The 17,670-nt window shown below is 47.4% G+C and overlaps 1 protein-coding gene across 1 annotated transcript in view; it reads right to left on the bottom strand.

Moving 5' to 3' along the window:
• The window catches only part of ada2a (adenosine deaminase 2a), a 74,359-nt gene that overhangs the window by 18,537 nt on the left and 38,152 nt on the right, over window positions 1-17,670 (bottom strand). The window contains exons 4-5 of the mRNA XM_072485359.1: window positions 6,522-6,649; window positions 4,699-4,789 (exon numbers count right to left, since the gene is read on the bottom strand). Of these exons, the coding sequence (XP_072341460.1) occupies window positions 4,699-4,789; window positions 6,522-6,649 (219 nt within the window). The remainder of the gene's footprint in view (window positions 1-4,698; window positions 4,790-6,521; window positions 6,650-17,670) is intronic.

The raw sequence follows: 17,670 nt of genomic DNA, 5'->3' as shown, positions 1-17,670 counted from the left end.
CTGATGGTGGCACCTAGGCTGGCAGTTCTCCTGTCCTTCTGCTCCCACTGGTCTCTGTTCACTCTGCCCAGATGAGAAGGAATTTCCTCACTCAAAGATTTGTGAATCTTTGCAATTCTCTACCCCAGAGGTTTGTGGATGGTGGAATACATTGAAGGTTGACATAAACAGATTTTTGGTCTTTTAGAGAATCAAGGTACCTGGAGAGGAGGTGGAGGAGAAGGTGAAGCTGAAGGTTAACCATGATGGTGCTGAGTAGAATCGATGGGGCGTTTGGTCTACTCCTGCCCCTATTTCTTATGTTCGATTGAGTGCTGACAACTTTTATAGGAGAGTTAAATTGTTGTTTTTTTTCATTTTCAAATTGGCAAAAGTATCCAAAATAAGAAATAAATAAGAGAGGTCCATTTCTGTCATTTGTATGAGATTTGTCATTAGAGATTCATAAATTAAAGGTTCATTAAATCCATGGGTAGAGGAAGATGATGTAGGAAAATGCAGGACATTTGTTACACATCATTAAGTTTGATTTGCAACATATATTAATTTGCAAGTCGGACATCTGGTCGAGATGACAAGTACTGTTAGCCTAACTGGGGTCCAGCTTTACAATGATTAATAAATAGAAAGAAGCTTCATTATAAATTTCCTCACCGGTTAGGTTATTAAATCACAATAGGTTAAACAATTGAAAATTGTTGTGTCTTTCTGAACTCACCAATTGGAGCATTAAAACTTCCCCGACTGTAAAAGAAACAAAGTCAACTTGTGAAAAATGTATTTGTTCCTGGGATGTGGGTGTCGCTGGCAAGGCCCAGCATTTATTGCCCATCCCTAATTGCCCTTCAGAAGGTGGTGGTGAGCCCTCTTCTTGAACCGCTGCAGTCCATGTGGTGTAGGTACACCCATAGTGCTGTTAGGGAGGGAGTTCCAGGATTTTGACCCACTGACAGTGAAGGAACGGTGAAACATTTCCAAGTCAGGATGGTCATAGAGGTCTACAGCGCAGAAAATGCCCTATGGCCCATCGCATCTGCGTCGGTCAAAAACAACCACTTAACTAGTCTAATTCCATTTTCCCACACTTGGCCCACAGCCGTGTCTGCCCTGGCATTGCAAGTGCACATCTAAATACTTCTTAAATGTTCTGAGGGTCTCTGCCTCCACCCCCCTTTCAGGCAGCGAATTCCAGACTCCCACCCCCCCTCTGGGTGAAAAAGATTTTCCTCACATCCCCTCTTAACCTTCTGTCCCTTTCCTTAAATCTCTGCCCCCTGGTCATTGATCCCTCCACAAAGGGGAAAAGTTTCTTCCTGTCTACTCTCTCCATGCCTCTCATTATTATACATCTCAATCATGGGGAGGGCCGAGGCGTAGTTTTTTAAAAATTTGTTCATGGGACGTGGATGTCGCAGGCTGGGCCAGCATTTATTGTCCATCCCTAATTGCCCTTGAGGGGCTGTGGGTGTGGAGTCACATGTAGGCCAGACCAGATCAGGTAAGGACGGCAGATTTCCTTCCCTGATGGACATTGGTGAACCAGATGGGTTTTTACAACAATCGACGATGTTTTCATGGCCATCACTAGGCTTTTAACTCCAGATTTTGATTGTTGTATTGTGGCTGGGCTAGTAATCCAGAGTCACACCAGGACAGCTGTTAAAATTTGAATTCAATAAAAAAAATCTGGAATTAAAATTCTAATGATGACCATGAAACCATTGCCGATTGTTGTAAAAACCCAACTGGTTCACTAATGTCCTTCAGCGGAAAGAACCTTTTGTCCTTACCTGGACTGGCCTACCTGTGACTCCAGGTCCACAACAATGTGGTTGACTCGTCAATGCCCTCAGTGATGGGCAATAAATGTCTGGCCCAGCCAGCAACGCCCACCTGCCATGAATAAATTTAAAAATGTCTTCCTTCAATCTCTTCTGCTCCAAGGAAAACAACCCCAGTCTATCCAATCTCTCTTCATTGCTAAAGATCAACAGTTTCCCCACCACTGAGGTTAGACTGACTGGCCTGTATTTTCCTGGTTTATCCCTTCCTCCCTTCTTGAATAATGGCACCACGTTGACTATCCTCAAGTCCTCCGGCACCTCTCCTGTGGCCAGAGAGGAATTGAAAATTATTCTCAGTGCCCTTATTTCCTCCCATGCCTCACTCAACAACCCGGGTTTCATTTCATCTGGCCCTGGAGGTTTATCCACTTTTAAGCTTTCCAGACAACTCAGAACCTCCTCTCTGTCTGTGTTAATCTCTTCAATTTTATCACAGTCCTTCTCCGTGATTTCTATACCAACACCGTCCCTCTCATGAGTGAACACTGACGAGCAGCACAGTGGCGCAGTGGATAGCATTGCTGCCTCACAACGCCGAGGTCCCAGGTTCAATCCCGGCTCTGGGTCACTGTCCGTGTGGAGTTTGCACATTCTCCCCGTGTTTGCGTGGGTTTCGCCCCCACAACCCAAAGATGTGCAGGGTAGGTGGATTGGTCACGCTAAATTGCCCCTTAATTGGAATAAAGGAATTGGGTACGCTAAATTTATTTTTCAAAAAAGAGTGAACACCGACATAAAGTATTCAATTAGAACCCTACCTACGTCTGCTGGCTCCACACACATATAACCACTGTGGTCCTTAATGGGCCCTACTCTTTCCCTAGTTATCCTTTTACCTTTAATGTACTTCACAGAATTCACAGTACAGAAGGAGGCCATTCGACCCATCGAGTCTGCACCAGCCCTTGAAAAGAGCACCCTACCTAAGCCCACACCTCCACCCTACCCCTACACTTCCACCCTATCCCCGTAACCCCACCTTACCGTACCTTTTTTATGGACACTAAGAGGCAATTTAGCATGGCCAATCCACCTACCCCTACACATCTTTGGACTGTGGGAGAAAACCGGAGCGCCCGGAGGAAACCCACGCAGCCACAGGGAAAATGTGCAGACTCCGCACAGACAGTGACCCAAGCCAGGAATCGAACCTGAGACCCTGGCGCTGCAAAACCGTTGTGCTAACCACTATGCTACCGTGCTGCCCAAAACAATTGTAAAACAACTTAGGATTTTCCTTTATTTTACCTGCCAGTATCCTTTTATGTCCCCTTTCCTCTCTCCTAATTTTCTTTTTAAGCTCCCTTTTGTACATTCTATTTACCTCTAGGGCTTCTGGTGTTTTGAGCCCTCGATATCTGCCACAAGCCTCGCTTTTTCTCCTTATCCAATGCTGTGTATCCCTCGATATCCAGGGTTCACTGGATTTCGTGAACCCACCCTTTTTCTCGATTGGAGCATGTTGGCCCTGCACTCTCCCTATTTCCTTCTTGAGTGCATCCCCCTGCTGTCACAGATTCGCCTAAAAGTGTCTGCTCCCAGTCCACTCTGCCCAAATTATATCTGATCATTAAAATTGGCCTTCCTCCAGTTTAAGACTTTGATTTCAGGCCCATCCTCGTCATTTTCGAGAACAATCTAGAATCTAACGAGTTATGATCATTGTCTGCAAAATGCTCCCCCACTGATACTTCAACCACTTGCCAGCTTTGTTTCTTAAAAATAAATACAGGACCGCCCCCTCTCTTATAGGACCTTCTACATACTGTCTTAAAATGTTTTCCTGGATGCATTTTACAAATTCCGCTGCCTCTAAACATTTCACACTATGGCTATCCCAGTTAATGTTAGGGAAGTTGAAATTCCCTGCTATCACTACCCTATTACTATTACACTTTCCTGAAATTTGCCGGCCTATCTCCTTTTCTATTTCTCTTGGACTGTTCGAGAGCCTATAGAACAACCCCAGCAATGTGATTGCTCCTTTTTGGTTTTGAAGTTCTACCCATATGGCTTCAGTTCAAGAGCCTTCTGAGATGTCGCCACTCCTTACTGCTGTAATCAATTCCTTGATCAAAATTGAGACACCCCCTCCTCTTTTGCCTCCTTCCCTATCTCACCTGAAGATCCTGTATCCTGGAATATTGAGCTGCCAATCCAACTCCTCTCTCAATCATGTCGCAGTGACAGCAATGACATCATAACCCTATCATCCACCTACCCTGCACTCCTTTGGGTTGTAGGGATGAGACCCAAGCAGACACAGGGAGAATGTGCAAAGTCCACACGGACAATTACCTGGGCCGGGATCAAACCCGGGTCCTCAGCGCCGTGAGGCAGCAGTGCTAACCACTGTGCCACGGTGCTGCCCCTAGATGCAAACTTGTAAGTTTTTTTCTTTTTTCTTTTTTTTATAAATTTAGAGTACCCAATTAATTTTTTCCAATTAAGGGGCAATTTAGCGTGGCCAATCCACCTACCCTGCACATCTTTGGGTTGTGGGGGCGAAACCCACTCAAACACGGGGAGAATGTGCAAACTCCACACGGACAATGACCCAGAGCCGGGATCAAACCTGGGACCTCGGCGCCGTGAGGCAGCAGGGCTAACCCAGGGCCACCGTGCTGCCCATCAAACTTTAATAGTTAACTAGTGCCAAACATCTGCCTGTCATTTAAACACTGACTAACCCGGACGTCATTAATTTCCTGTACCTGTACATATTCATGATTACAAATAGGACAGTATGGGAAATAAACAACTTCAAATTCCAATTAGCGAATGCAGGAAAGTCTCGACATTTAAGGATAAAAGTCTTCTGGATCAGAACTGTTGAAATAACAAGGGAACAAACCATATCAAAACCGGCCACAGTCTCTGGAAATTTCTTGTAAAGTTTCATGGCCTCCTGTATCTCCGTTTTCATTTTTGAGTTGTTCACTTTCCTGGGAAGAAAGGCAGAGGAAATATCAGTGGCAGATATAAACAGGGCAAAATAATCCGTATTTCCACAAAAGATATGCACAGAAATCAGCAGATTGCAATCCCCCAGTACCAGAGCCAGGGTTCAGGTGGATTTATCCTTGGGTATAACCCTGAATAATCTCACTCGCTACTCTCTGTGACTCTATTAACTGCTATTGTCCATTAGGAATTTTGGTTCATTACTTTTCTGTCCTATCCTCCAACAGTTTCCTTAGTTAGCCTCCCCTACTATTTTAAGTCACTCATGACAAACATTTTTTTAAATAAATTTAGAGTACCCAATTCATTTTTGTTTACCTCCTTTACCTCCTGTTCCCCCACAGACCTCTTCAGTCTGGCCCTCCGCCAGCCTCGGATACTCAATCCATCCAGGATCTCTAGCATCCCCATCTCCTTCCCTGTGGCTCCCCTGCTCCTGCCCTGTTGCTCCAACTTGTACAAATTCTTATCAAACCACTTATTAATCTGGCCCGGGGCCACCACCAATTTCCCCGTCATACCCCGCACCTGGATAATTTCTCTCGCCGGGCCTCCCTCCGAAGTTGGCCTGTCAGCCTTCTCCCCATATTGGTAGATCGCTGCCCTCGCCCGCCTCAGTTGGCGCACTGCCTTCCCCATGGACAACCAATCATAGCTAGCCTAGAGAGCTTGGTGGCGCAGTGGGTTGCACTGCTGGCTCATGGTGCCGAGGTCCCAGGTTCGATCCCGGCCCTAGGTCACTGTCTGTGTGGAGTTTGCACAATCTCCCCGTGTCTGCGTGGGTCTCACCCCCACAATCCAAAGATGTGCAGGGTAGGTGGATTGGCCACGTTACATTGCCCCTTAATTGGAAAAGTGCTCAGTCGGCCTCGGCCCCTCCTCCCCCTTGAGCAGGCCCACGATTCTCAGATTTTGCCACCTACATCTGTTTTCCAGGTCTTCCACCTTCCCTCTCAGGCCTTTGTTGGCCTCCACCACCCTCTGCATCTCCTCACCCATCGCGGTGAGTTGATCACTGTGTTGCGACAAGGCCTCCACCACCCTTTTCAGTTTCTCACCCTGCTCCCGCACCGCGGCCGACGTTCTCAACACCGCTACCTTCACCGGGGTAATCGCTTCCTCCACCAGTATCTTCAATGCCGTCATCATCTCCTTCCTCATCACCTTCATGTACTTTGCGAACTGCCTTTCAAACTCCACGACCATCACCTCGGTCATCTTTTCTGCCGTGAACAGTGCGGCCCCACCCAGCGACCCAGCCTCTGTCATCCTTCCAGTTGCCGAGCTGACCCTTTCGCTCGAACCTTCACTCGCCCCTTCTTCACGGCGGCTTTCTTTTGATTTTTGGACATCCCCCTCCTTCCTTATGACTTCCTGCACTTATTTGTTGTAAAATTACCCCTGGGGCCAGGCATAAAGTTCTAAAAAATTAAGCCTCGAGGAGGAGCCACTCACCGTGCGTCTTCCACCTACATACCGCCACCGGAAGTCAAATGCCTCAGAACTATTTCTGGAGTGGCTCAGTTACTTCCAATGGCCCCAGCTGTAAATACTTCCAGAGTTACTGCTTCTGATTTCTTTCTTAGTGAATGGGGAACCGTACTAATTTGGGTAAGGTTCAGCTGTGACCCAATGGTCTGAAGCAGAATTTCTAGCCAAGTTAAATAGGGATATTTTGAAAAATCAGGCCAAAGCAGTGAACAATGCTCTTACCGATGTACAGAAACGATTACTTTGACTCCCACAAAATCAGGATTATCATTTTTGAATTGCTTGGCAACCTCCTGGTAAGCCACAATACACCAATCCTTGTCATGTAAGGTTCCATCAAGTTCATAGACCTAAAACAGATGCAGAAAATTAACCACCTGATGATCTTGCAAGGTGGGTTTGCAGTACAGGCTGTTTAGTTGATTGTGCTTTTGTGAGTGCTGATTCTTAGCTGGGATTGTCTGTTGAGCTCTCTTTCTCAATATCCTTCTTTCTCAAATGCTGTCTATTCCCTTTCAAAGTATGCGGTAAAGGCTGATTGACCAATCAAGGGTCCAAATGACATACTCCTCTAGTGACAGGGTAACAGAGCCCCACCAGATTCCATGCCTCAGCTAATTTAAATTTATTCTTTGCATCTTTTCCCCCCTCCCACAGGAAACATTTCTGCGCTGGGCAAACAGGAACTTGACAGAACAGCAGCTTATGGAAAGCAGCTGCACCTAATTTGAATGGGAGACTGACTAGGCACAGCTGATGGCCAGATGGCATCTCCTTTAGTCTTTCAGGGGATGAGGCATCGCTGGCAAGGCCAGCATTCATTGTCCTTCCTTAATTACCCTTGAACTGAGCGGCTTTCAGAGGGGGACAGTTAACAGTCAACCACCTTGCTGTGGGTCTGGAGTCACCTGTAGGCCAGGCCAGGTTGGGATGGCAGATTTCCTTCCCTAAGGGACATTAATGAACCAGATGGGTTTTTATCAAATTTGACGATAGTTTCATGACCACCATTACTGGGATTATTTTTATATTCCAGATCTTATTCATTAAATTTAAATTGCACCAGATACCGAGGTGGGATTTGAACCAATGACCCCAGAGCAATAGCCTGGAGCTCTCGATTACTACTCTAGTATCTGCCGTCCTAACCTGGTCTGACCTACGGGTGACTTCAGATGGGCAGCACGGTAGCACACTGCGTAACACTGTTGCTTAACAGCTCCAGGGTTGCAGGTTCGATTCCTGGCTTGGGTCATTGTCTGTGCGGAGTCTGCACACTCTCCCCGTGTCTGCATGGGTTTCCTCCGGATGCCCCAGCTTCCTCCCAGAAGTCCCGAAAGACGTGCTGTTAGGTAATCTGGACATTCTGAATTCTCCCTCTGTGTACCCGAACAGGTGCCGGAATGTGGCGACCAGGGTATTTTCACAGTAACTTCATTGCAGTGTTAATGTAAGCCTACTTATGACAATAAAGATTTTTATTAGTGACATTTTCACTATGTTACCATCACTTTTCCAAAGGAAATTAGGAACGGTCAACAAATGCAACATTTGTCATTGAAGCTCACATTCTGTCAAAAATCTGTCTAACTCTGCCTTGAATAAATGCAATGACCCAGCCTCCACCACTTTGTGGAAAAGAGAATTCCATCGACGAGCTATTCTGAGAGAAGAAATAATCTCCGTCTTAACCGGTAGACCTCTTATTCTTAAACTGTGTCTGCTGGTTCTAGTCCTCCTGGTATCTACCTGATCAAATTCCCCTAAGATCTTCTATGTTTTGGTAGGATCACCTCTCATCCTTCTAAACTCCATTGGGTATCGGTCCAAACCATCCAACTTTTCTTCATGAGGTAAGCCACTCATCTGAGGAATGAGTTCAACAAACGTTCTCTGAACTCCTGCTAACACAATTATATCTTTTTTCAAGTAAGACCAAAACTATACACAGTATTCAAGATGTTATCTCGATAAGGTCTTGCACAGATGCAGTAAAAGTTTCCAATAAAGTCATTTAATTGTATTTTTCAAAGCAAGAATGGCTACTCTGAGCCCTACAGGAAACCGCGAGCTTACCTACTTTGATGTTAATCGCCTAACGTCCCCTCACCAGCGGGCCATAGTTACCTACCACATTGGCAAACTCGCATTAGTCTGCCATTATATCACTTTTAATATTGTTGCCACATAGGTCACCTCATCGCTTTTGACTTTGCAGAATCAGTGGTGCCATACTTATGGAAGCTAAAGGAACTGTAAGACTAACTTTCTGAAATCAGGCTCTGAAAAGGAAGCCTTTTATGCCAGGAGAGCAGATCAGGATTTCAAGTCTATTTTGCCCATGAGTTTGTATTTATTTAGTGGACAGAAAATCATGTCAGTATTTATGACTAAATTCCCCACATCTGCCTCAAACAACTGACTGGCATGGGGGATAACTTCATTAAATTGGACCGTACATGCTAATAGTTCCTTAACAAGAGGCACCTAATGAAGACAATGACTCCTTTTCAGCAATCACTCACTAACGAGTATGATTGGCCACTAGGGCAGCACGGTGGCGCAGTGGTTAGCATTGCTGCCTCACGGCGCCGAGGCCCCAGGTTCGATCCCGGCTCTGGGTCACTGTCCGTGTGGAGTTTGCACATTCTCCCCGTGTTTGCGTGGGTTTTGCCCCCACAACCCAAAGATGTGCAGGGTAGGTGGATTGGTCACATTAAGAACATAAGAACTAGGAACAGGAGTAGGCCATCTGGCCCCTCGAGCCTGCTCCGCCATTCAATGAGATCATGCTGATCTTTTGTGGACTCAGCTCCATTTTCCCGCCCGAACACCATAACCCTTAATCCCTTTATTCTTCAAAAAACTATCTATCTTTATCTTGAAACCATTTAATGAAGGAGCCTCAACTGCTTCACTGGGCAAGGAATTCCATAGATTCACAACCCTTTGGGTGAAGAAGTTCCTCCTAAACTCAGTCCTAAATCTACTTCCCCTTATTTTGAGGCTATGCCCCCTAGTTCTGTTAAATTGCCCCTTAACTGGAAAAATGAATTGGGTACTCTAAATTTAAAAGAGGAGTATGCTTGGCCACCTAAGAAACTCTGTGTTGCTGGTCATGGGTCCTGTAGGTCCTTGCATGATTGGTGAGCCCGATGGTCCTAGAGCCGCATCTTCGACCGCCTGTTGGCAGGTTTCTGGGAGGTGGGATCAGTGCTTGGATATGATAGCGGACATGATTTTCACTGCTCAACAACTTCAAGGAAATGCCAGGAGCGACATCAATCACTCTCCATGGCCTTCATCGATCTGACCAAGGCTTCTTTCTGACTCGCGGTTTGGTGGGAAGACATACTGACTTTCTGGAAGGATTTCTTCAGACACTGGAAGAAGGCGGGTAGGGAGTATTCGGGCGATCAGCTTCCCGGCGATGGGAGTAGGGAATTGTGAAGTGCGTTTACACAGTGGCAGGTCATTCTGATCAATGATGTAACCTTTCAGGGCAGCATGGTGGCATAGTGGGTTAGCCCTGCTGTCTCACGGCGCCGAGGTCCCAGGTTCGATCCCGGCTCTGGAGTTTATTTTTTTTTAAATGATGTAAACTTTCTTCTTTTATATAAATTTAGAGTACCCAATTCATTTTCTTCCAATTAAGGGGCAATATAGCGTGGCCAATCCACCTACCCTGCACATCTTTGGGTTGTGGGGGCGAAACCCACGCAAACACAGGGAGAATGTGCAAACTCCACATGGACAGTGATCCAGAGCCAAATCGAACTTGGGACCTCGGCGCCGCAGTCCCAGTGCTAACCACTGCGCCACATGCCATCCCCATAATCAAACATTCTATTTGCCCCATTAATTTTTTAAAAAAAAAATATTTTATTACAAACATGTATCAAAGCAGGTCACAGCGAATAAACACCCGGGAAACATACTTCTCAACAATCAACTATACAGTCTGTACAGATGTTGCCCCTTTTTCAACTCCCCCCCCCCCCCCCCCCCTCCCACCACCACCCACCCCCACACCACTGGGACAAACAGCTCCTCAAACACGGTCACAAACATCCCCCACCTTTTCTCAAACTCCACTGCTGAGCCCCTTAACTCATACTTTATCTTCTCTAACTGCAGGAAGTTGTACAGGTCACCAAACCATGCCGCTACCCCCGGTGGCGATGCCGACCGCCACTCCAGTAAAATTCGCCGCCGTGCAATCAGAGAGGCGAAGGCCACGACATCGGCCTTCCTCCTCTCCATGAGCTCCGGCTTCTCTGAAACCCCAAAAACCGCCACCAAAGGGTCCACCTCCTCCTCTACTATCCTGGCTAAGACCGCGAACACTCCCGCCCAGAATCTTCCCTCTTTTTCACAACCCCGAAACATGTGCGTGTGATTTGCTGGCCCCCGCCCACACCTCACACACTCATCTGCTGCCCCCTGAAAGAACCCACTCATTCTCGCCCGAGTCTTATGCACCCTGTGTACCACCTTAAACTGCATCAGGCTCATCCTTGCACAAGAGGAGGTCCCGTTTACCCTTCGCAGTGCCTCACTCCATACTCCCCAATTGATCTCCATTCCCAACTCCGCTTCCCATTTCTCCTTGATCTTCACCACCCGCTCGCCTTCCTGCTCCCCCAGCCACTTGTATAGATCCACAATTCTTCCCTCCCTTTCCACATCCGGAAGCAGCAGTCGCTCCAGCAGGGTGTATCCCAGCAACCTAAGGAATTCCCCCCCCGACCTTTTGTGCAAAGTCCCTAACCTGCAGATAGCTGAACTCACTCCCCCTGGGCAGCTTTACCCTCTCCCTTAGCTCCCTGTTTGCTCCATTCATAGGCAATTAATCAATCCAACATGGAGCCATACATCCCAGAGGGTCATAGGTTCTATTAGTTTTATAGGCTGAGTTAGCCTGGCCACCTATTTTAGATGTGGAGATGCCGGCGTTGGACTGGGGTGAGCACAGTAAGAGGTCTTACAACACCAGGTTAAAGTCCAACAGGTTTGTTTCGATGTCACTAGCTTTCGGAGCGCTGCTCCTTCCTCAGGTGAATGAAGAGGTATGTTCCAGAAACATATATATAGACAGATTCAAAGATGCCAGACAATGCTTGGAATGCGAGCATTAGCAGGTGATTAAATCTTTACAGATCCAGAGATGGGGTAACCCCAGGTTAAAGAGGTGTGAATTGTGTCAAGCCAGGACAGTTGGTAGGATTTCGCAGGCCAGATGGTGGGGGATGAATGTAATGCGACATGAATCCCAGGTCCCGGTTGAGGCCGCACTCATGTGTGCGGAACTTGGCTATAAGCTTCTGCTCGGCGATTCTGCGTTGTCGCGCGTCCTGAAGGCCGCCTTGGAGAACGCTTACCCGGAGATCAGAGGCTGAATGCCCTTGACTGCTGAAGTGTTCCCCGACTGGAAGGGAACATTCCTGCCTGGTGACTGTCGCGCGATGTCCGTTCATTCGTTGTAGCAGCGTTTAGGGAGAGGAAAACTCACTTGGATATCTTCCACCTGCTCTTCACTCCCACACCCCTCCTATAAATAACAGTCTGACAACATTCACCTCCTGGGCACGCACAAGGTGCAAGGTAGCGGAGGATTGACTTGGGCCACAGAGTAATCCCCAGCAAGATCCTCACAGAATGCGGGAGAGAGGAGAAAACTGTTAACCCATGAAATAATAAAAAAGTAATCAACTATTTAAAAAACAACGTTGCCATATATGAACCCCAGATTGCAACTCTAAACTGGGTGTTAACTCACTTACACAGTCAGCCCATGTCAAATGTGGGCAGCACGGTAGCATAGTGGTTAGCACAGTTGCTTCACAGCTCCAGGGTCCCAGGTTTGATTCCCTGCTGGGTCACTGTCTGTGCGGAGTCTGCACGTTCTCCCCCGTGTCTGCGTCCGGTTTCCTCCCACAGTCCAAAGATGTGCGGGTTAGGTGGATTGGCCGTGATAAATTTCCCTTAGTGTCCAAAAAGGTTAAGTGGGGGTTACTGGGATAGGGTAGATACGTGGGCTTGAGTGCGGTGCAGACTCGATGGACCAAATGGCTTCCTTCTGCACTGTAAATTCTATGATCTATGAAATTTCAGACAGCAGTCCTTCACTCTCATTGGAATAAAGGGCTGGTACATGTAAAGCTTGACCAGAGAGCTTTGTCTGCCATATCCTTAACAAGAGAACCTGAAATCTGGCAAGGCAGAAATTGGCAAAAAGGTTGCGGCTTGCCAATAAAAACAGTCCCAAATAGTCACAGCAGAGAGACATGTGGGCATTCTCTTTGATGCTGAAGAGCTTTCATCCTGGTACAGATGGTGCACCAAAAGTAGTCTCCCTCTGTGGTGAGCCACGTAAGGCTACGTAAGGCTGTTGTATATATGTTCTACTGTTCTATTAGTATTGTTATCTCCACTGTTGTATATATTTATTGTTATTGCTGTTCTGTTATTGGTTGTTGCTGTTGTACTGTTGGAATGCTATTATTGGTGCTGCTGTTGGCTCCGCATCTGGCTCCGCCCCTCTGTGGAGGTATAAAGCCCGTTGACCTGGGTCAGCCCTGCAGTGCGGGAGGAGCTACAGGTCGGCACATATTTAGCTTACTAAACCATTGGTTCACTGCTTCTCAGCGTCTCGTCTGAATTGATGTCTATCACCCTCCTTCGACGTACTGCTTGACATGAAATTGTGAAATCTACCCTTCAGTAAAACCTGAAGTGCAAGTTGGTTAGAGAAGAGATTGCAAACAACCACACCACTTGTATCTGGCACAAATTAAGCATCAGGTAAAGGAGCTGCATTTGTAAGGCCCATCAAACATGATCTAAGGGATTTCTGCAACCTCTGAGAAGTACATTTATAGCCTTATACTCAATCTTGCTCACTGACATTTCAGGATTTTCTAATCATTTTTCTACAGAAAGGTTAATACATTAAAAATACAAAGTAGTTTTCTCCAGGGAGTAAACAATAAAGCTATTCATTTGCTTGTCTAAGTAACTGAAGAACATCTCACACCCATTGTGTTGCAAAATCCTTTGATCTCTGTGAAGTGAGACAAACAGAAAAGCTGGATATCTGGAACAGGAAATACTGGGAATACTTGTTGAGGTGAGAATAATGGTCGTTTACAGCAGAGAATGGCAAAAGCTCCAGTTTAGAAAAAGCAAAGGAGGAAGAGGGAAAGGCTCCAAGCAAAAAGGAACAATTTTCTCAACTCAACCTCAGCCAACAGCATTGTGTCTCAAATTAATTAATTAATTAATTAAGCTTTGTAGCCATCTGGGATGGCCACTTCCAGAATACAAAATGGATGTTTGCAAATATTGCAGGGAATTATAGACAATGCTAAGAAAGCAGGCAGGCACAGAGCCTGTACGTGTATTGGGACGCAGCTCCCAGACGAGATTGAAACTGTAGGTCTATTAGCACATTGATGGCCCATCTCTGGGAACAAAGGAAAGGCACTCAAGTAACCGATCTAGCTCCAGACCTCGCGGCACCAGTTCTCCAAACCGAAAGCGCAAACAAAGCCAGGCCAACAGCCACAGGGCACCCGCCCAGCCATCAGGGCACTCACCCCTTTATTGGTCAAGATCAATACGAGTGATCAAGATACGGCCCTATTGATTGGGGCCAAGTTCAAAGCCCGCCCAAAAGCGCACAAAACCGCTTTGGGTATAAGAAGAAGGTCCCGAGAGAGAATCGCTCTCTTGGAATCGGCTCTCAAAGCGGAGAGACCCGTCCACCAGCTGCACCAGAAGCAAGTAAGTCCAAGGTCAACGCTCGCTACCAGACGGACGACCTTAGCTGTTCCCCTTCACCACTTCGACCACAGCAGCCTCAGATACGAACAACGGCCATTGTTCCTCTGACTGAGTGGGCGCCCGAAGTTAAGTATAGGCGTTAGCGTTAGAGATAGTTTAGTTTGTAGTACTTTGTGCATGTGTAGATCTTACTGTGTGTATAAATAAATAGTATTGACTTTGAACTAACTAACTGGTGTATCAGCTCTTTGATCAGTATTCGGGTTTGAATCTTGTGGCGGTATCGAGAGATACCTGGAGACTCTAAAGCAAACATAATTAGAATTAAGGAAGGCGACCATATTGACCGCCATATTTAGAACCAAGTAAAGAGAGCAACAGCTTTGACAAAGAGTCATTCAGACTCGAAACATTAGCTATCTTCTCTCTCCACAGATGCTGTCAGACCTGCTGAGGTTGTCCAGTATTTTCTGTTTTTGATTCAGATTCCAGCATCCGCGGTAATTTGCTTTTATTTAATTAAAGAGGTGTTCACTGCCACCTCTTGCAGACAGACTTGCTGCTTTAGAGCAGGACCCGGACGGCAGTGCCAGGGTTTAAATATGGCCTATCCATGGACTTTTTCACATTGGGCTCTTTTCAAACTGGAGCAGGGATTCCAAGATCTCGCAGTTTGCGTCTACTATTTATAAGTGAGGTGACTGATAACTGGATGCAAAGTGAGTTTGGAAAGCAATCCAGGAGCGATATCACAGGAAAATGCTAAATTAATTGGTTGGCGAGAAGCTGCTAATAGGAAATGTGTTTAAATAGCTTTAACTAGTGTAGCCACCTAAAATGGCAGATTCCCGATTAATTTGGCCAAAACCCGATGTAAAATGGCTAACCCAAAAGGCTGATGGGAAAAGCAGCCAACAGGGCACAAACAGACAGCTGCAGACAGAGCAGCGTATTCGGCTTTGGGGAAGTCGGCCCAGATCGATACTCAAGACCATTAGCAGCTCATCAACCCAGACATCTGCAGTTAAATCGGCTATCCCCGGGAACAATTGCAACATATTAGCAATTGAATGCCGGGCCAGACCTCTCGGCGCCAGCAGTGGCCGAGACAAAGAAAGGTGTACGACCACCCCCGATCAAGGAATTGCCCCATTATTGGAGCACATCGAACCAAGTGATTGGGACAAAGTCCAATCACTTGGAACCAGGGTCAAGGCCCGCCCCGAGAGGCGGGAAGACCCTAGGGAACTATAAGAGTAAGGGGCCAAGTTCAGATCGACCCTTCTCTCCCTTCTTCTCCTGCTCGCAACCGTCGCAAGAACCATCGACCAGCAACCGCAAGTTTGACTCCAACGATCGCTACCCGATAGAGACTCCTAGCCATCGACCCGTATCAGCCTTTGAATCCCGCAGGCCAGACACAATTCGATAAGCCATTCGTTTCCCTGACCTGGTGGGCCAGTCCCAAAAGTTAAGTATTGGCCAGTAGTGGTAGGTAGTAGTCTAGAAAGTAGTATTATTGTATAAACATTTATTGCTGTATATAATAAATGATCGTTGTTTTAACTCTTACTAAGCGGTGTGCTGTCTTATTAATCATAACTTGAGCTTGAACCACGTGGCGGTATCTGAAAGATATCTGGCGACTCGTGAGCAAAGGTGACAGAATTAGAGCTAATAAAACTAAGGCTATTAAGAGCAACACTAGAAAAATAGATCATTTATAAAGAAGTAACTTCTTGAATTTCAGTGAGGAAGACAAGCAATAGGGAAGTAAAGTTAAATCAAGCCAAAGTGAAATAAGGGAATTTAGTAAACAAAAATGATAAAAAAAGCACAAGACAGAGCAAGTCTGAGAATGAAGCCAGAAGGTTGGATCTCTCTACACATCTTCTTTACTGTGTGTGGTGGTATGTATTAGGGGTAGTACTGTACCTGTGAAGCCGAGAGGCTATTGGCTGACAGGTCCCGGGTCCTGGTTGGATCTGCCGCCTGCTGGCTCCGCCCAGAAGGCGGAGTATGAGAACTCGCGTTCTCCCAGCTGCCGCATTCTGTAACTGAGCTGCTGGGGAACAAGTCTTGCTTAATAAAGCCTCGATTGACTTCATCACTTCTCGACTTGAGTGAGTAATTGTTGCGCTACAATTTTATTAAGCAAGACGTGCAATAAGTGTGGCATAGTGGCACAGTGGTTAGGACTGCTGGATCTGAGCTTGATTCCGGCCTTGGATGTCATTCTCCCCGTGTCTGTATGGGTTTCCTCGCACAGTCCAAAGATGTGCAGGTTAGGTGGATTGGCCATGATCGAGGTTATGAGGGCAGCACGTTGACGCAGTGGGTTAGTCCTGTTGCCTCACGGCGCCGAGGTTCCAGGTTCGATCCCGGCTCTGAGTCAACGTCCGTGTGGAGTTTGCACATTCTCCCCGTGTTTGCATAGGTTTCGCCCCCACAACCCAAAGATGTGCAGGGTCGGTGAACACGCTAAATTGCCCCTTAACTGGAAAAATGAATTGGGTACTCTAAATTTTTTTTTTAAATGATCGAGGTTATGGGCTCAGGGTGGGCCGAGATGGGGTGCTTTGTTGGAGGGTCAGTGAAGACCCGATGGGCTGAATAGCCTCCTTCTGCACTATATGGATTCTATGCAAGTCCCTGGAAGCCCGCGTTTCGAACAGGACTAGACAGGGCAGATGCAAGAAGGGTCTTCCTGATGGTGGGGTGTCCTGAACCAGGGGTCACAGTCTGAGGATACAAGGTAGGCTGTTTAAAGATGAGAAATTTCTTCTCCCAGGGAGTGGGGAGCCTGTGGAATTTGCTACCATAGAAAGTAGTTGAGGCCAAAACATTGCATGTTTTCAAGCAGGAGTTAAGATATAGCTCTTGGAGCTAAAGGGATCAAGGGTTAAGGGTGAAAGCAGGAACAGGTTACTGAGTTGGATGATGAGCCACGATCATCATAAACGGTGGAGCAGGCTCGAAGGGCCGAATGGCCTAGACCTGCTCCTATTTTCTATGTTTCCCTTCGTGGAATATGGTGTTTTCTTGCTTTCTAAAAAGAATCAGGGGCGAAATTCTCCCGAAACGGCGCGATGTCCGCCGACTGGCGCCCAAAACGGCACCAATCAGACGGGCATCGCGCCGCATCTTTGGGGGCCGAGCCCCAACATTGAGGGGCTAGGCCGACGCCGGAGGAATTTCCGCCCCGCCAGCTGGTGGAAACGGCCTTTGGTGCCCCGCCAGCTGGCGCGGAAATGACATGTCGGGGCGGCGCATGCGCAGGAGCGTCAGCGGCCGCTGACAGTTTCCCGCGCATGTGCAGTGGAGGGAGTCTCTTCCGCCTCCGCCATGGTGGAGACCGTGGCGGAGGCGGAAGGGAAAGAGTGCCCCCACGGCACAGGCCCGCCCGCGGATCGGTGGGCCCCGATCGCGGGCCAGGCCACCGTGGGGGCACCCCCCGGGGTCAGATCGCCCCGCGCCCCCCCCCCCCAGGGATCCGGAGCCCGCCCGCGCAGCCTTGTCCCGCCGGTAAATAGGTGCTTTAATTTACGCCGGCAGGACAGGCAATTTATCGGCGGGACTTCGGCCC

Source organism: Scyliorhinus torazame, chromosome 19 (genome assembly GCF_047496885.1).
Source record: "Scyliorhinus torazame isolate Kashiwa2021f chromosome 19, sScyTor2.1, whole genome shotgun sequence".
Lineage (NCBI taxonomy): Eukaryota > Metazoa > Chordata > Chondrichthyes > Carcharhiniformes > Scyliorhinidae > Scyliorhinus > Scyliorhinus torazame.
Note: the sequence above shows the minus strand (reverse complement) of the source record. Positions and strands in the feature narration are given on the sequence as shown.